Raw genomic sequence first — 17,900 nt, forward strand, 5'->3', positions numbered from 1 at the left:
ATGGACAGAAGCAGCTGCTGGCTGTCCTCATGTACAGTCACTCAGATCCTGCAGCTCTAGAGCTCTGAAGGCTCCAGAGCTGGAGATCCGTCCACGTTCAGAGTCAACAACACCGACAGCCCAGTGGTTATTAATCATACAAGCTGCACACATATTTCAACGTAGATATACATAAAAAAAAACATAGTTAAACACACAAAGAGCCTAAATTCCTTTATTAAATATATAATACAGATCTACTTCTCATTTTATTTGCACAAATTGGCCATTGGGTTAATCGAATCCAAGGTTGGAGCTAAAACAAACTGTATAATGAGAAAGTTAGTGAAGTTACATCACCAAAAAAAAGACAAGAAAAGTTTCCATAAGAGAACTTTCTGTGTTAAACAGACCACCAGCCACATTCTGAATGTGTCTCTATATCCTCTGTTATCATTAATATGCAGACAAACAACATTATTAGTGCACGCTTAGCGTGTCACATCGCACAGGCGTGTTCCAGCTCGCTGCCTAACATGTAATATACGGTTACACAGCGTCCATGAGGAGCCTTTTGTCCACCTGTTCCTCTATGTCCTGTTTTATTTTAGGAAAGGAATGGCATTTCATCTGCTCCTCATCCATTCTGCTGGATGGTCTATTGTGGTCCATCAGAGACAGTTTCCTCCCATTTCTGTCTTTAACCAGGTCTGGTAAAGGTTTAGTGCTGCAGTGTGTGGTTGTGTTGCTGCTCTAAGTGATGTTTTAGTTCAGTTTTAGCAGCTTAAATAACCAAAGCAGGTCCTGATCAAACTTTCCTTCATTTTAGGATGCCTTCTGTGTTCCTCATCAACCTATCTGACTCCATCTCCCTTCCTTCCAAAACTCAGATAACAGAGTTAAACAGCATAGAACAGAACATGCTGTCAGCGGTTCCCACCACTAGGTGGTGCTGTCTGCATGGAGTGACTCAGCTTTTTATTTCTGCTGTACAGTCATCTTTACTGCCTCTAATGAAGGCGACACACTGCAGAAGTATCTCAAACACAGCACAGAAAGCTGTTTTACTGCAGGCTGGATGGAAACCATCCCAGTGTTTAATGGCCTCAGTCTGCCAGGAAGCTCTGAGTCACAGATCCAGGATGGTTCAGCTTTATACCGATGCTTTGGCTCCCTCTGCTGTAGAGGCAGTCCAGCTACAAAAATATGTTTAGAAAGTAGAGACAAGTTAAAAGCATTCCCTAAAACTGGGGCCTGTGGACGGCATTGTTGTGTATATGAAGCTGACAGTTGTGCCAGATTTTCTCCCCAGAGTGTTTCTATGACACATCATTCTGTGACTTCTTTAACTGAGCAGTATTTTGTTGTGACTGAAGCAGGAAATAAACCTTTGTTTCACTGCAGTTGAACTAAACAGCTGTTTTCTCCTCAGAGCATCAACACTTTGGCCTCATGAGGCTCTGGTGATGTTAAACTCTACCTGGATCGACTTTTATTCATGAAAACTGTGTTGAAAAGTAATTTTCCTGTGAGTGGTGATATTTCCCTGTTTCATCAGGACCTGCCACATGTCATGTTGTTCTCGTCTCTCCATTGTTAGGAGCTTTTTCATACTTTTTAAATTGGCCAGAGGTGTGTTGGCAGCTCCCTGTCATATGCAGCCTTCCCCCTCTTTCTTTCTGTTCAGGCAAACACTGAAGTGGAGTCATATCTGGTGTCAGCCGCCACTCCCTCCCAATGCTGCCTCAACGTGTTCTGCAATAATTAACCAGCTGAAGCTCACCTCCACCAAACTGTACTCTGGACCTCAAACACTCTCATACGTGCACACAAGACCTCAAACATGGACTTGATTCATTAAAGACTGGAACACAGACTGGTCAGGTAGGAGTGGAAGTCATTTTGCTCGTGTTTATGTGTTGTTTCAGTGTGTTTTAGGGCTTTAAATGAACCAAACGGGACCTCGTTTGAAATAGAATTTAAATCAAGAGAACAATGAAGTTCAGGTTAATATTCTTCATATTTAGTGAAGGAATACAGGAAGTTCTGTCATTCTTTAACCACAGGAGATGGAGACTAGTTTCATTAACATAATTAATAAGAATAAAATGATCCAACGCTCACTTTCTCATAGTTTAGATTTAGTCTCACAACTCAAATACTAGAAATATTCAGAGTTAAGTGATTTTAGTCCAGAGAAACTGAGCTCCAAATAAGAAATAAGAAAAAGGAGCAGAAGGATAGAGTCAGCAGGGGGCACTAAACTGAAAATTACATAATCAGGTCAAATCTACTTGAAAGAGCAGATATCACTTTTAAAGACACAACAGGAGAAAGACAGGAAGCAGCAGGAGGGGGTGGAGCTACAGGAAGGCAGGTGTGTCATCATCTACCTGGGCTGTCCTCCTGCCGGCTAAGTTTTCAGAATAAAATCAGCTTGTATTTGACTGTACAGGTCCAGAGATGATTACTAATATCTGACTGGAAGTAAAGTAAAACAGTGCAGTGAACAGGAGGAAGCAGCTCCAACACACGGCTGTAAAACCTCTTCCAGAGGGACTGTGTTCTACGTTAGGGATGGATTATCGTCTTCCTTTCTGTTAATGATGTTTAAATGGAGCTCCTCTTAATGCAAGAATGCATTTTATTTCTTCTCCTGCTTGTCTGTGTTTTACTGCAGGATGATGTATGTCCAGAGTCGGACTCAGGAGGAAGGTTTCACATTTATCTGCTGAAATGGAAAGTTTCTCCATGTTGCTCACATGTTAGATGAAGGTGTGTTTCTGGGACGTTATAACTCTGAAGGCCATGTCTGGTCTGATTAGCTTCTATAAGTGAGATGTGGAAACTTGAAGCTCTGCACAAACAGTGAAAATGGATTTTCAGTAAAGAGGGAGACTCCTGATATCCTGCAAATAAATTTCTAGAGGGGAAAAAGCATATTCATGAATTCTGGATTTATTATTGAGGAAGAAGGTATAGATTTCATTTGTAAAATTACTAACCAAAGGCCTTTTTAAATGAAAAAAGAACTACATAAGAGGCTTTTTATGTCTCCAAACATACCCGGAGGATCTTTAAAGGTTTAATTCAGTTTTATTTATCCAGCAGCCATCCAGAACTCCCAGAGCACCTCTTTTACAAATGTCAAAGCCAGAATATACACTACCTGGCCATAAAAAACAGTCTCCACCAGGATTTAATGAAGCTAATAGGTAAAATCCTTCCACTGAATAATTACTGCAGTGATGACAACTCATTTAACCCTAGCTGATGCAGTGAGGAGCTTCTCATTTCTGAAACAACCATGTAGGAAAACATATCCTGTGGTCATGGAAAGGATGTTAATCTGTCTCAGAAGGGTCAAATTATTGGCCTGCATCAAGCAAAGAAAACAACTAAGGCGATAAAACAACTAAAATCAAGTTAAGAACCGTCCAACGCATTATTAAAACCTGAAGGATAGTGGAGAACCATCATCTTCAGGAACTAATGTGGTCTGATGAGTCCAGATTTACCCTGTTCCAGAGTGATGGGGGCAGTAGTTTAGGTTTGGTTTTGGTCCCGACTTTGTGCTGGTTTTTGACTTTTTTAGGACTGGTTTCAGACTGTAATCTGATTGGTTCTAAACATTTTTTGGACTGGCTTAAGTTTGATTTTGGTCCTGGTTTTAGACCTTTTAAGGACTGGTTTTACAATGTCTTGGACTTTTTTAGGAGTAGTCTAGATTAGAGCTGCAACAACAAATCAATAAAATCAATAAAAATCGATTATTAAAACTTAAACTTAAAACCAGAAACAAGTTGGAGTCACTGATGAGGATGAAGGAGCCCAACAGCAGGTAAGTCACTATAGTATCCTATGTTTGTTCTGTTTTACAGTCAGGAAACGTAACGTTAGTCTTTCTGGTAGCTCTCCTGATGCTAGTGTTTGTTTGTTAGCTGATTAATGACAGTGATAGGACAAGTGTGTGTGTGTGTGTGTGTGTGTGTGTGTGTGTGTGTGTGTGTGTGTGTGTGTGTGTGTGTGTGTGTGTGTGTGTGTGTCTGGGTGTGTGCGTGTGTGTGTGTGTGTGTGTGTCTGGGTGTGTGCGTGTGTGTTTTATTTCACTTTAATCAGTTTAAGCAGGGTTTGAATATGATTTATAAATAAATGTAACTTGCATACAATGGTGATGAAAATTTAAAGATGAAGCCTAAAGTTTTAATTTTCTCACAAAATCTGAGTGAAGACGCTGGTCTGTGTTGGAATGAAGCAGGATGAACTGCATTTAGACCAAACAGAGGTTAAAGTAACTTCTTACATCTCAATTTATGTAATGAAGCATTGTTTATGGTGCTTGTATGTATGTATGTATGTGTGTGTGTGTGTGTGTGTGTGTGTGTGTGTGTGTGTGTGTATGTATGTATGTATGTATATATATATATACACACACACACACACACATATGTGCGCACGTGTGTGCTTGCTTTGTGTGTACTTTGTGTTTTGCTCTTTGGACTACTTACTTGCCTTAACCTAATACTGCAAATAAAACCAGATAACTACTGAGTTGTTATAAATTGTGCTATAATACATACTATACTATCTTTCTCATTTCATGAACAGCAAACAATGACAGGCTTCATGATGAGAAAGACATCATGTCCACCACAGCAAGCATCTGTCCTGACTGAGAGCATCCTCAACATGATGCTCACTGACATGAGGCCTCTGTCGATGGTTGAAGACGAAGGCTTCACTTCAATGATCTTATTTGCTCTGTCAGTCCAAATCTTCTCTTTCTGAATAAAGCGGCGGGAATTAAAAAGGTGTTATTTTTTTTATCCGATTCATTGACTAATCGAAAAAATAATCGACCGATTAATCGATTATTAAAGTAATTGTTAGTTGCAGCCCTAGTCTAGATTTGATTCTGGTCCTGGTTTCAGACTTTTCAATGACTGGTTTCAGACTGTCTTAGGCAGGTCTTGGACTTTTTTTTAACCACAAAAAAAACCAAACCTACCACCAAGCATGGTGGTGGCAGTATCATGCTCTGTGGAACTGGAGCTTTCCACAAAGTAAATGGAATAATGAAGGAGGAGGATCACCTCCACGTTCTGCAGGAAAACCTAAAACTATTAGCAGAAGGTTGATCTTGGACACAGTTGGATGATTCAGCAATACAATGAGCCCAAACACACATCAGACGTGGTAAAGAAATGGTTCCATCAGGGTGAAACGAAGGTTCTAGACTGGTCTCCCCAAAGTCCTGACTGAGACCCATAAAGAACCTGAAGAACCAAGTCAGTAAGATGACACATGTAGTGTCACTACATTTGTTGTCTTTGTGTCTCAGCCTTGAGTCAGTTTAATTGACAGTCTAATGATACTGCCACCTCTATGCCTGGTGGTAAGTATAGAATCCAGAGGAGTCAAAGATAAACCAGCAGATGGGGGCATCAGGGTAAGAAAAGAGGCAGATGAAGTGATGCCCTCATCATGGCTAGTTCCTACCAGCCTGTGGAGGTCAGGGTTCTGATCTGGAGTTGGTCAGGTTCAGCAACGTTATGTTCCCAAAGAATGAGGTCAGCTGACTACCTGAAGATACTGAAGGACCAGATCTACCCATCAGTGGAGGTTTTCTTCATGTTCCTAGATGACGATGCCAGGATTCATGAGGTTCACATTGAGAATGAGTGGATCAGGGAGGATGAGATGGATTGTCCAGATCTCAGCCCCACTGAGAACCTCCGGGATCTTCTGGAGAAGACTCTGGTCCAACTCTCCCATCATCAATAGAAGATCTTGGTAGAAAATTAATGCAACTCTGGACAGAAATTAATGCTGTGACATTAGAGAAGCTTATTGAAAGGATTCTACAGTGAATGAGTGCCGTACTCAGAGCTAAAGGTCCAATGAAATATTAGAGTGAGACTTTTTTTTTTTTTACCAGGCAGTGTATTATATTACAGAGAAACCAGGTAGCTGTGTTTGAGTCCAGATTATTGACTTTATAATGTTGGCCTCTGATCGGTGGTTCTCCTTTTTGTTGGCTTTTGTTTGCCCTTTTCCTGCCTGTGATTTAAACACACAGCTCTGATAAATGAGCTGCAGGAACCTTAAAGCAACAAGTCCAGGCTTGAAGAACATTCAGCAGCTCCGGTCAGAAGGGAAAGCTGTAAATCTGTGGACTTTCTGAACACGGTGTACTAAAACAGCACAGTAGGACGTTTAGTGCTGCTGTCGCTGTTTAAACCTACATTAAACGTGATCATGCTTCTCCAGCATGTTCAGGCAGAGATCGGGAACAACCAGGATTATAAATGAGTCAGGGAGCAGTTTCCTGCTGTGGTCATGTGACATTCACCTGGTGAGGTGCTCCCAGATCCTTGTTGAGAGCTAAAAAAGAAGGAGGATTAAAGTGGCTTTCAGACAGATTATGTTTTTGTTCAGGTATATATAGATATATTTATATATAGATATTTTTATAAAGCCTCCTGACTTCCTCTTCTTGAGGTAAGGAGGAAATGAACACAGAATAAAATGTACTACAGCATCAGACATTCATTTATTCTAGTATCACTGTTTAATTTTTATTTTTTTCTCTCATTTATTGCTTATAGATAGAAAGACTAGATAGATAGATAGATAGACAGATAGACAGATAGACAGATAGACTATAGATAGACGATAGATAGATAGACTATAGATAGATAGACCATAGATAGATGGATAGACTATAGATAGACTAGATAGATGGATAGACTATAGATAGATAGATAGATAGATATACTATAGACTATAGATAGACTATAGATAGACGATAGATAGATAGACTATAGATAGATAGACTAGATAGATGGATAGACTATAGATAGACTAGATAGATGGATAGACTATAGATAGATAGATAGATAGATATACTATAGACTATAGATAGACTATAGATAGACGATAGATAGATAGACTATAGATAGATAGACTAGATAGATGGATAGACTATAGATAGACTAGATAGATGGATAGACTATAGATAGATAGATAGATAGATATACTATAGACTATAGACTATAGATAGACTATAGATAGACGATAGATAGATAGACTATAGATAGATAGACTAGATAGATGGATAGACTATAGATAGATAGATAGATAGATAGATATACTATAGACTATAGATAGACGATAGATAGACGATAGATAGACTATAGATAGATAGACTATACATAGATAGACTATAGGTAGATGGATAGACTATAGATAGATAGATAGATAGATAGATAGATAGATAGATAGATAGATAGATAGATAGATAGATAGATAGATAGATAGATAGATAGATAGATAGATAGATAGATAGATAAGGAAACAATGTGAAAAAACAACATGTAATTAACATGCTAATTGTGCTGGTGGAAGAAATAGAAACATGGTGCCAAAAATGATGTTATTTACAAAAAGGTGCAGAAAAATCTCAGTATTTATTCCATATTTTCTTGATGTGTATTTAAGGATGGAGTTGGCTCTGATTGCACAGCTTTCATGTGTTTTACTTGTCTTTCTGTGTGTAAATCTGCATATTATGTAATTATCTTGCTGTTTTGCTGTGTGTGGAATACAGTTTCATGTGATAAATTCCAGTGATTTTATGTGTTTTAAAATGATATAAGATGTAAGACATCACTTGTAATACGATGTATTGTTTTAGTACATATCATTGGTGATAAATTCACCCAAGGTTTCGTGTTAAAACATGAACCCAGAATCATCCCTTTTTTTCTGCTGAACATTGTATTCAAAGTAATGCACCTTGTCATTGCTGGTTTGTCCTTCAGTAAAGAGGATCTGTCAGTCAGAGAAGGGAGTGTTGTGGCTCCTGGGATGAATACCTGAGATATTTCTAACCAGCTAACAGGCTGAGGCAGAGAGAGTGAAGGAACTGAACACAGACGGCTGTTTTCAGGCCGTCATTTACCATAATTCAGACAAAACCTGAAGGAAAAAGAGAAGCAGCGTTGGATGTTTCAGCAGTGGCAGGCTGAAGGATCAACAAACGCTGGGTGTACGCTGTCATCACCGGTTACTGGGTGGAGGACTGTTATTAACTCTCTTAGACACAAGCAGGAAAAAAAGAAAGAAAGTGAAAGAGTCAAGGTCTGGCTGCTGAGAGAGAGAGAGAGAGAGAGAGAGAGATAAATATAACACATAAACTTCAGAGAGAGAGGGAGAGACAGAAAGGCTGGAGAGAGATATTTAAAGCACAAAGAAGAAAGAAACAGATGATTTACCATGTTGAGGAGGTAAGACTGAAAATATCAGCTTATTTCTGGAGGCAGTGACAGTGACTCTGTGTTGGTCGTGTTAGTTCAGTTTTATGGTCATTCTTTGCTTAGAGTCGACTGGAAAGACATGAACTCTGGATTCATCAGCAGCTTCCAGTCTGCTTGTCTTTAGTTTTACAGAAGATGTTTGTTTTCTTGGTTTTGTCTTTGCAGTCTTTGACTGGAGATGAATGAAATTCTGCTCCCGGTGGTCCAGGCAGGAGGCGGGAGAACACTGTCCAGGTGAGTCTCTCTGCTCTGTTTTCACTTTTAAATAAATCAGCAATTCCAGTGTAACTTAAAGGTTGTTGTTTTTCCTGATCTGGTATAGAATATAAACTCAGCCTGACTGTATTTTACTGTTGGTTCGTTCCAGAGCAGAGTTCCTGTCCCTGCTGAACACCTATAACTGCTTCCTGAAGGACCAGACCCAGCTGCACCTCAGCTGCTCTCAGGTAGGATTTAATCAGAACATTTCCATCTATTTCTCTTCTACCATCACAGGTTCTCCCTCTAAGTCCTGTTATTGTTGTTGGATCAGTCATGACTCTGCAGCTTGACTGAGTCTAAATGGTTCCAGATATGAGATTTAGAACATTAGAACTTGAATCTAGCAGCTAGCAGCTATTAGCTATGTAAAGATAAAGTAACGAGAGACAGGAAAGGAAGCAGCAGAGAATAAAGTTATATTCTGTGTGTTGTAATGTAGAGGTCAGTGCCCAAACCTTAATAACTAGTCCCGGCCTACTCTGGTAGTATCCACCAATCAGAGCAGAGCGTCCCTCCCACTGTGTCCCTCTGGATTATAGAAACTAACAACAGAAACTCTCCAATCACTGTGTGTTAGTGCATGTGAGTCCCTCCTATTGAGACCATGTCAAAGTTCATTAAGCGGATTAGAGCGATCTTCCACTGGAAAAGTAAACCTGTTCCCTAGAAAACCCCCACAATTTAAAAACTGTGTTTTATTATTGACTAGGGCTGGGACCTTAATTTTAATTAATTACAGAAAAAAATAATGCATTTAATCACACCTTTCATGCCCACCGCTAACACTGTAGAACACTCCAGCCAGTAGGTGGTGCTAATGAACCTAAAGTCTGTTTTCCAGTCGTGAAGAAGATCCACAGGAGGCTGTGTAGTGGAGCACTAGACTGTATAATTTATTTATCTTATTTATTCAGTCTATGACTGGGCCATTAGCTGGTCACATAACAGCGTTTAGCTTCAGATGAGCAACCTCAGAACAACAAACTTTCTCTTTTATCACACAAACAGTTCAGTTAAAAATATTTCTGAAAGTATTTGAGGCCAGAAATAATCTACTGAATCTGTCCTGGTTTTAGTTCAACCACGGCTGGTTTAGACATTTAACGGATATTTCATGACCTCCGCTGCCTGCACTGGATTAGCATAAAGTAGAAGTCAGGTCTACTTTATGCTAATGAGCTCCAGGGAGACGCACCAGAACAAAATCAGCATGCACTATGTTTCACATAGACAATGAATGGGATGCTAGAAGCCAACAATCCTGTGGACACGTTAGCTACGACAGTCCTGGTACCAGCTAACGGTGGAGACATCCCATAATAGACCACTTTTCAAGATAGTGATTGAGTTTACAAAAAGTCTTAAAATGTTGAATATAATCGCTATAATGTCATTTTGAGTTTGCAGTAATCTGTGAATGTAGCAGACAGATGAAAAATGCAGATAAATAGAAATTAAACAAACATTTTAGTTGTTTAAGTTCCTGTATATGAATATTCATCCATTTAGTCTCAACCAATATTTATCTGAAATGAAAAATTTTACTTATTGTGTCAAATATTGATATTTGAGTAAAATGTGACTAATTGTGATTAATTAATTACAAAGCCTCTAATTAATTAGATTATGATTATTTATTTATCTTATTTATGTGCACCAGTTTTTATTTGAGCTCCCTGTGAGAGTTTTTACTGCTGTTCTGTGACTCTCTTCTTCTGGTGGAACAGACTGACTGGACTGGAGCAGAGCATGCATGAGTTTAAAACATGAGTTTAAATGTTCCTGCAGTCCTTTCATGTGTTTTATGAAGCTAGTCTGGGCTCATGGTTGTGGTTGTGTTGTGTTTTTGTTTGCTCTTGTGCACACAACCTTTAGTAACGTAGAGGGAGCAGCTGATGTTTGTTCTAGTCTCAGATGTTCTCATATTCAACAACAAAGAGCTGTCATCTGTCAGCTACAGCCCAGCTCAGTGGTATCATGATGCATCTATGACTGCCTTCATACAGTCATGGACGAAATTATTGGCACCCCTGAAATTTTTCTTCCAGTAATGGTTGCAATTACAAATGTTTTTGGTATACACGTGTTTATTTCCTTGATGTGCATTTGAAAAACACAAAAAAGTAGAAGAAAAAAGGCAAAATTAACATAATTTTACACAAAAATCATAAAACGGGCTGGACAAAACTGTTGGCGCCCTCAACTCAGTATCTGGCTGCACATCCTTTGGCGGAAATAACTGAAACTAGTTGCTTCCTAGAACCATCAACAAGCTTCGTACTCCTCTCAAATGGAATTTTGGACCACTCTTCTTTTACAAACTGCTCCAGGTCTCTCAGATTTGAAGGGTTCCTTCTTGAAACAGCAGTTTTGAGATCCCTCCATCGGTGTTCAATGGGATTTAGATCTGGACTCATTGCTGCCACTTCAGAAGTCTCCAAAACTTTGTCTCCAATGATTTCTTGGTGCTATGTTTGGGGTCATTGTCCTGTATTGGGCCCTATATTGCGGCCCAAAATATTTAGATAGTCTCCAGATTTCATGATTCCTTCACACCGTCAGCAGAACAACCTCAGAGCATCTTTGAACCTCCACCATGTCTGTCGGTTCTGTGTTCTTTTCTTTGTAGGCCTCATTCCATTTTCTGTGAACAGTAGAATGACATGCTTTTCCAGAAAGCTCCACCTTAGTCTCATCTGTCCACTAAACATTCTCCCAGAAGGACTGAGGCTTACTCAGGTACATTTTTACAAACTCCAGTCTGGCTTTTTTATGTCTCTTTGTCAGCAGTGGGGTTCTCCTGGGTCTCCTGCCATAGATCTTCTTCTCATTTAGATGATGACGTATGGGCCGAGCTGACACTTTACACCCTGATGATTCTGCAGGACAGCCTGGATCTGTGTGGAAGTTGACTGAGGATGTTTATCCACCATTCAGACTATCCTGGGTTTCATTCTTTCATCAGTTTTTCTCTTCCGTCCCCGTCCAGGGAGATTAGCCACAGTTCCATGGGTTATAAACATCTGGATTATATTACACACAGTGGACAAAGGAACTTCCAGATCTCTGGAGATGGTCTTGTAATCTTAAGATTGTTCATATTTTTTCACTGTTTTGCTCCTTAAGTCCTCAGAGACTTCTGGGCTCTTCTTTCTCTTCTCCATGCTTGGTGTGACACACATCGACACACAACACAAAGGCTGAGTCAACTTTTATACTTCTAACTGGCTTCAGGTGTGATTTCTACCTTGCCAGCTCCTGTTACTGCCACAGCTGAGTTTAAACAAGCATCACATTCTTGAAATAAAATGATTTAGCCACAGTTTTAAAAGGGTGCCAACAATTTTGTTCAGCCCATTTTTTGAATTTTGTCTAAAATTATGTAAATTTTGGCTTTTTTCTTCTGCTTTTTTGTGTCATTCCATTGCACATCAAGGACATAAACATGCATACAACATTGTATACAAACAACATTTGTAATTGAAATAATTTCTGGGAGAAATGGTGTATTTTCTGGAAAAATTCCAGGGGTGCCAATACTTTCATCCATGACTGTACACTAGGGTGATGACTTTTTTACAACCTCATATCCCTGTATCATAATTTGATGAACTTTTATTAAAGATTAGATAAAATCTTACTTTTAAGGTGATTTGATAAAAAAAAAACCTCACGCACAAAATGATTTTAAAAATTTTAATTATCAGCTTTTTGGCCAGAATTTATCAACTTCAAAACAACTACCAACACTTAGATTATCTTTTAAGGCATTGAATCATTTACTTTTCTATGGTTGGTGCATTTGGTACTGTTTGTGAATGTTTCTTTGGACTTAACGAATTTAGTCCCATTGATAGTAATAGTGATTTTTTCAAAGTGGTTTGTGCCTGACCTTTTTCAATATTTCAACAGAATAAATGTCATTTTAATCATTAATAGGCAAAAGTTCATTCATTAGTGCTACAGGAAATAATTTTTGAGAAAAAAAAGTCAAAAAGTCATCACCCTACTGTACACCATACAGCGTCTGTCTCTGTGACAGGAGGACGATGGAGAGGTGGTGGTGGAGGGTTTCCTGAACATCTCCTGGGGAGTCCGGAGACCCATCAGGCTGAAAATCCAGGACGACAAACAGATGCTTCCCTTTGCTCCTCTGATCTCTCCTGACCCCAGCAGTCCAGTCAGCCCTCTGGGAAGCAAGAGGTTCATTCAGACTGTGGTTAACACTGTTATCAACCCATCAGGACTCAGACATACTGGAGGTTACCTGGTTCTGAGATGATGGCTGTGTCTCTGCAGGGGAATGACTCGATGGGGAGAATACGCCGACCTCCACCAGATAGATGAGATGGCTGAAACGGCTCAGGAAACGGTGGTCAACAAACCTCTACCTGGTTGGTTTTAATGCCTTTTTATCTCCACCTCCAGCTTTTGATTAAATTCCAACATCTTGTATAGATGTTTTTCATAAAATCTGACTTAAATCCTAATAAAAAGAGCTTCATTTATTGTAGTTGCACCTTTTTATTGGTTTTATTTGTCTTTTTGGTTGCGTGATCTGATTTCTTGTTCTTGTTTCTACCACATGTTGAATCTGTTCATCCATTCCAGCTGTTTATGAGACCACCACCCTGCGTCCAGCAAGGCAGAAGAACCTGGAGCTGGAGGCCGAGTCCAACTTGTTCCGCTGCATGAGCGACGCCTCGCTGGTCAAACGGAGGAGAGGGAAGGGAAAGACAGCAGCTCAACGAGAGGAAGAACGACAGCATCGCTTCTCTATTAACGGACACTTCTATAACTATAAAGTATGCATCATCACCACTGACCCTAACCCATCCTAAATCAGCCAATGACTGTCTTTGTTTTAACATCTCCTACAGACCTCCATCTTCACTCCATCCCACGGTACTCCAACTAAAGTCCGTATCTCCAGCAGGATGACCACAAACCAAGTTATTTCACAGCTGCTAAACAAGTTCAAGGTGAGTTTGGAGCATTTTTACTGCAACTCCCTTTGATCTGGCGTTCCACAGAAATCCCTCTCCTGCCTCCAGCTGGTCCAGAACCAGCAGCTCAGCTTCTTACTGGTTTTAACAGACGACATCACATCTGGCTTCCCTCCACCGGCTCCCTGTCCGTTTTAGAAGTGATTTTAAGATTTTACTGATTACTTTTAAACCTCTGCAGGGCCCCTGACTATATTTAGACCTGTTAACCCTGTACATCCCTACAGCAGCCTTAGATCTTCAGGTGGGTCCCTCCTAGCTGTTCCAAAGTTGAGGCTTAAATCCAAAGGTGACCGGGTCTTCTCCATCAGGACCTCGGCTTTGGATCGACCTGCCTGAGGAGATAAGGCTCACCCAATCAGTAGATTCTTTTAAATCACTTCTTAAACCCACTTTTATAGACTCACCTTCCAGTAAAGTTCTCTCTAAGTTCTCTTTTATCACTATGTTCTACCTGTCACAGCACTTTGTGAATGTTCTTCTGAAAGGTGCTACACAAATAAAGTTATTATTATTATTATTATTATTATTATTATTATTATTATTATTATTATTATTATTATTATTATTATTATTATTATTATTATTATTATTATTATCATTATTATTATTATTATTATTATTATTATTATTATTATTATTATTATTATTATTTTCTGAAGAAAGAAGCAATGAATAAGATCTCACAAATATCAGTTAGATTTATGAACCTGTGAGGCCTCCATCAGCAGAAGATATGAAACAGAGTCAGTGTTCACATGGTCAGAGTTATAAATAATATAATAAATACATTGTGTTTCCGTCAAAACAGACCTAAAATACAAACTGTGAAGAGTGACTTGTTAGAAATAACAGTATTAGTAGTTCTGTATTTTTCCTCTGTATTTTTCCTCCTCCAGATAGAAAACGATCCCCAGGAGTTTGCTCTCTACTGCATCCACCAGAGTGGAGGTAGGATCTGGAACCGGAGCAGAAAGTTTACTGTAGATGAGACGAGAACATGCTCCACTAACGAGGTGTTCTTGTGTTTGGTCCAGAGAAGAGGAAGCTGAATAACAGAGACCAGCCGCTGTGGGAGCGAATCCTGCAGGGACCATCTGATGACATCATGAAGATCTTCCTGATGGACATGGATGAGGAGGAGGTCAGCAATGATGTGAGTGTTTCCATCCAGACCATCACTGACACGGTAACACCTCCAGATGTTATACTGAAGATCAGGTTTACTTTAGTGTTTGCTCTTCAACGACGCTGATGTTTAGAAATAACATAATAGAATCTAAATCTATACAGGAGGCTGACTAGACATGGAAGTATCTATTCTGTCAGGTTTTTTACCTGTAAATAGAGATTTAAAGTGTATGGAACTGTACAATTGATATCTTTACAAGTCATTTTCTAATACTCTGAGCTGAAATCTGACATGCACCAGACTTTCACTTTTATTTCTGTCTGTGTTCTAAAGTTTTTAACACATCAGTAAAGGTCTGATTTATAGAACTTTATAATAACTGTATTCCTAAAAAACATAACCTTATGAACCATTGATTCTAACATGTTAACAAAATGATTATTTATTTCCTTTTTTTTATTGGAAATTGGTGTAAATATGCACACATTTGGATAGATATTATGGCATTTAAACATACATGAAAAATAAGAACTTGAAGTTTTTAATGGGGACATTTTATTTCAGTGGATTTTAGTCACAGTTTTTCTGCCCAGACAAGAAGCTTTATTCTCTATTGTTTTTCAAACTGAAGGAACTGAAGAATGGATGCAGACTTCTATATGACAGGAGAAAGCAGACATCTGACACCTTTGGGTGTAAACCTGTGATTTTCTGCTGTTTAGATTAGAGTTTTGTGTGTTTTGTGATGTTAACATGTTATTTTAACAGCCTGAATAAAGAGAAGCAGCTGGTCTGAACAGCTATAGAGCTCTACTGGTGCTTTCTGATTCATAAATCACATAAACCTGTTTATATCCACATATACAAACCAACATATGTTCACATTTAGAGCTTTTTGTCTTAAATTTGCAAACTTTTCAGATTTAGAGAGTTGCAACAGACCATTATGAATATTTCTTGTTATTGTTGTTGTTGGTGTTTTGGAAGAACAAAAATGTTTTCTGTAAAGTGACTAACCGTCATGAGTTATTTCAGATCCAGAACTCCTTCTGCTCAGAATGTTAGAACTTTTATCATGTGATCTTCAGCAGATTTAAAGCATATTTCAGTTGATCTGTTTGTGATTTGTTTCTCATTAAATCCTCTTTTTTCTCCTCTCAGGTAGCCAATTATCTGAATATTTCAGTTGACATGCTCCTTATTGTTTCTAATTGAATCTTTTTTTTAATCCTCTTCTGAGGTCGGTCAGTATCTGAATATTACAGTTCATCTGTTTCTGATCTGTTTCTAACTAAATCTTCTTTATTTTTCCTCTCAGGTCGCTCAGTATCTGAACCTGGAGCTTCCGATCCTGGAGCAGGTTTTACTGAAACTCAGAGAGGAAGAGAACAGAGAAATCCAGAGAGTCATCAGCAAGTCAGTATCTGAATACTTTAAATACTTTCTATGCTTTCTCAGTGCTGTAGGATTCATTAAACTCTGTTTTCTGGGCTAACTACTGACAGACGTCTGTGAAAACGATGTAACTGCAGTAACACATCCAGGCCAGGTAGTGGCGCCAGGATTTAATGATGATTATTTCTCTGTTTGTGTCAGATACCACCACCAACACAGACTCCTGTCTCACATGCTGACCTGCAAACTATCGCCTCATGTGGAGACCAGCGTCTGACAGCAGATCATCTACTGGAACAGAGATCCACCTCAGAACTTACAGGATGGAAGAACAGCTCTGGAGAACCCGGAAAATGTTATTTCATTTGTTTTTTACATCTTAATGTTATTACAAAGACAGAAAGGTGAAGGATCTGGAGAATAAAACATTCAAAACTGATATCATTACAGGAAAACAACCCGAAAATCCAGAAGAACCCAGCAGTCTTTAAGTCTGACACATGTATAGTTTATCCACAGTAATTCCATTTTCTTTATTTCTTTGTTGCTTTATTTTTTGTAAAATAAGTGCAGGACATGATTGTAAGTTCTGTTGTCAATAACTGTAAATCAATGTGATCAGGAATAAATATGGGACCAGCAGGACTGTTCTGATTTATTTCTGTTTGCTGGGGTTGAACTGTGCAGATAAATACATCAACATCCATCATCTAAACACAGTTTAATCCTCTTTAGGGGGCTGGAGTCTGTCCCAGCTGACTGAGGGTGAAGGCAGGAGACACCTGGACAGGTAACAGTCTATCACAGGTTCACCTGGACAGATAACAGTCTATCACAGGTTCACCTGGACAGGTAACAGTCTATCACAGGGCTACACATAGAGACAAACATTCACACCTACAGACAGTTTAGAATCACCAGTTAACCTCAGCATGTTTCTGGACTGTGGGAGGAAGCTGGAGAACCTGGAGGAAACCCACACATGTAGAGGAGAACATGGAGACTCCATGCAGGAAGATCCCAGGTCGGGACATGAACCAGGGATCTTCTAGCTGTGAGGTGACAGAACTAACCACTGAACCACAGTGCAGCCCTGAACAAACTGTACATATTTATTAATAAAACTGTTAATAATTCAGTTAAATTATCACCATTTCCAGGGCTGTTTATTCCTTCAGGAATTAAATAAAAACTAATACAGTTTAGAAAATGAAACGATGGATTTAGATAAATGTATATTTTTTGCATTTGTTTTTGTTCTAACCAGTGTTTCCTGGTTGACTTTGAGCAGTTTTATTTTTTATCTTTATTTCCCTGGTTTGTGATTGCTAGCCATAAGGACAGTGAGGGTTAGGGTTAGTTAGCCTGTGAAGTGATGTATGCTGTTTATCATGAGGAGAACATTTCTTTGTTCCTCCCTTCAGTCTAGACATTTCTCTTCCAACAAACTCTCACATTTAGAAAGGAACCATGAACTTTCCATCCACTTCATGTCCACATAGTAAACCAGGATGTTTCCACGTTCCTGTACGGAACCTCCTCAGCTGCACCTCATTCCCTCATTATTCTTTTATTTAACGTCATCTTTCTGCTGTAATCAGCTGTGATTATGTCACCCAGGCCTGTGTTCTGGTTCTCTGCCTTCCTGCTGCCTTGTTTGGTTTTGTTTTCCTTCACTGACCAGCTGTACATCCCCACACAAACCCTCCTAACCCTGATCCTTACCCTACTAACACTAACCCTAACCCTAGAACCCTAGAACCCTAGAACTCTAACCCTCTACTACAGAAACCTCACTTACAGATTAGC

General features: G+C 39.2%; 1 protein-coding gene across 5 annotated transcripts; it reads left to right on the top strand.

Annotated features, from left to right (window-relative positions):
* The first annotated feature begins 1,705 nt into the window (after positions 1 to 1,705).
* rassf6 (Ras association domain family member 6) lies at positions 1,706 to 16,733 on the top strand. Of its 5 annotated transcripts, XM_055004076.1 has the most exons (13): positions 1,710 to 1,863; positions 2,660 to 2,754; positions 4,588 to 4,790; positions 8,463 to 8,531; positions 8,665 to 8,743; positions 12,601 to 12,761; positions 12,858 to 12,952; positions 13,170 to 13,363; positions 13,439 to 13,540; positions 14,464 to 14,515; positions 14,602 to 14,720; positions 16,015 to 16,112; positions 16,293 to 16,733. In XM_055004076.1, exons 4-13 carry the CDS (start codon positions 8,476 to 8,478, stop codon positions 16,366 to 16,368), a joined length of 1,032 nt encoding a protein of 343 aa, XP_054860051.1. In that variant the 5' UTR covers positions 1,710 to 1,863; positions 2,660 to 2,754; positions 4,588 to 4,790; positions 8,463 to 8,475; the 3' UTR covers positions 16,369 to 16,733. The 5 variants fall into 5 exon arrangements, with proteins under 5 accessions (XP_023145619.1, XP_054860051.1, XP_023145620.1 ...); XM_023289852.3 differs by lacking the exon at positions 4,588 to 4,790; XM_035957069.2 differs by lacking the exons at positions 1,710 to 1,863; positions 2,660 to 2,754 and adding an exon at positions 2,799 to 3,820.
* Positions 16,734 to 17,900: the final 1,167 nt, after the last annotated feature.

Source organism: Amphiprion ocellaris, chromosome 17 (genome assembly GCF_022539595.1).
Source record: "Amphiprion ocellaris isolate individual 3 ecotype Okinawa chromosome 17, ASM2253959v1, whole genome shotgun sequence".
Taxonomy (NCBI): domain Eukaryota; kingdom Metazoa; phylum Chordata; class Actinopteri; family Pomacentridae; genus Amphiprion; species Amphiprion ocellaris.

Excerpts from the sequence above, each read along its gene's own strand:
- rassf6 (XM_023289851.3), top strand. The coding sequence starts at position 8,476 with ATGAATGAAATTCTGCTCCCGGTGGTCCAGGCAGGAGGCGGGAGAACA. Across the intron at positions 13,541-14,463 it reads AGCTGCTAAACAAGTTCAAG|ATAGAAAACGATCCCCAGGA; the intron begins GTGAGTTTGGAG and ends TTCCTCCTCCAG. Across the intron at positions 16,113-16,292 it reads ATCCAGAGAGTCATCAGCAA|ATACCACCACCAACACAGAC; the intron begins GTCAGTATCTGA and ends TGTTTGTGTCAG.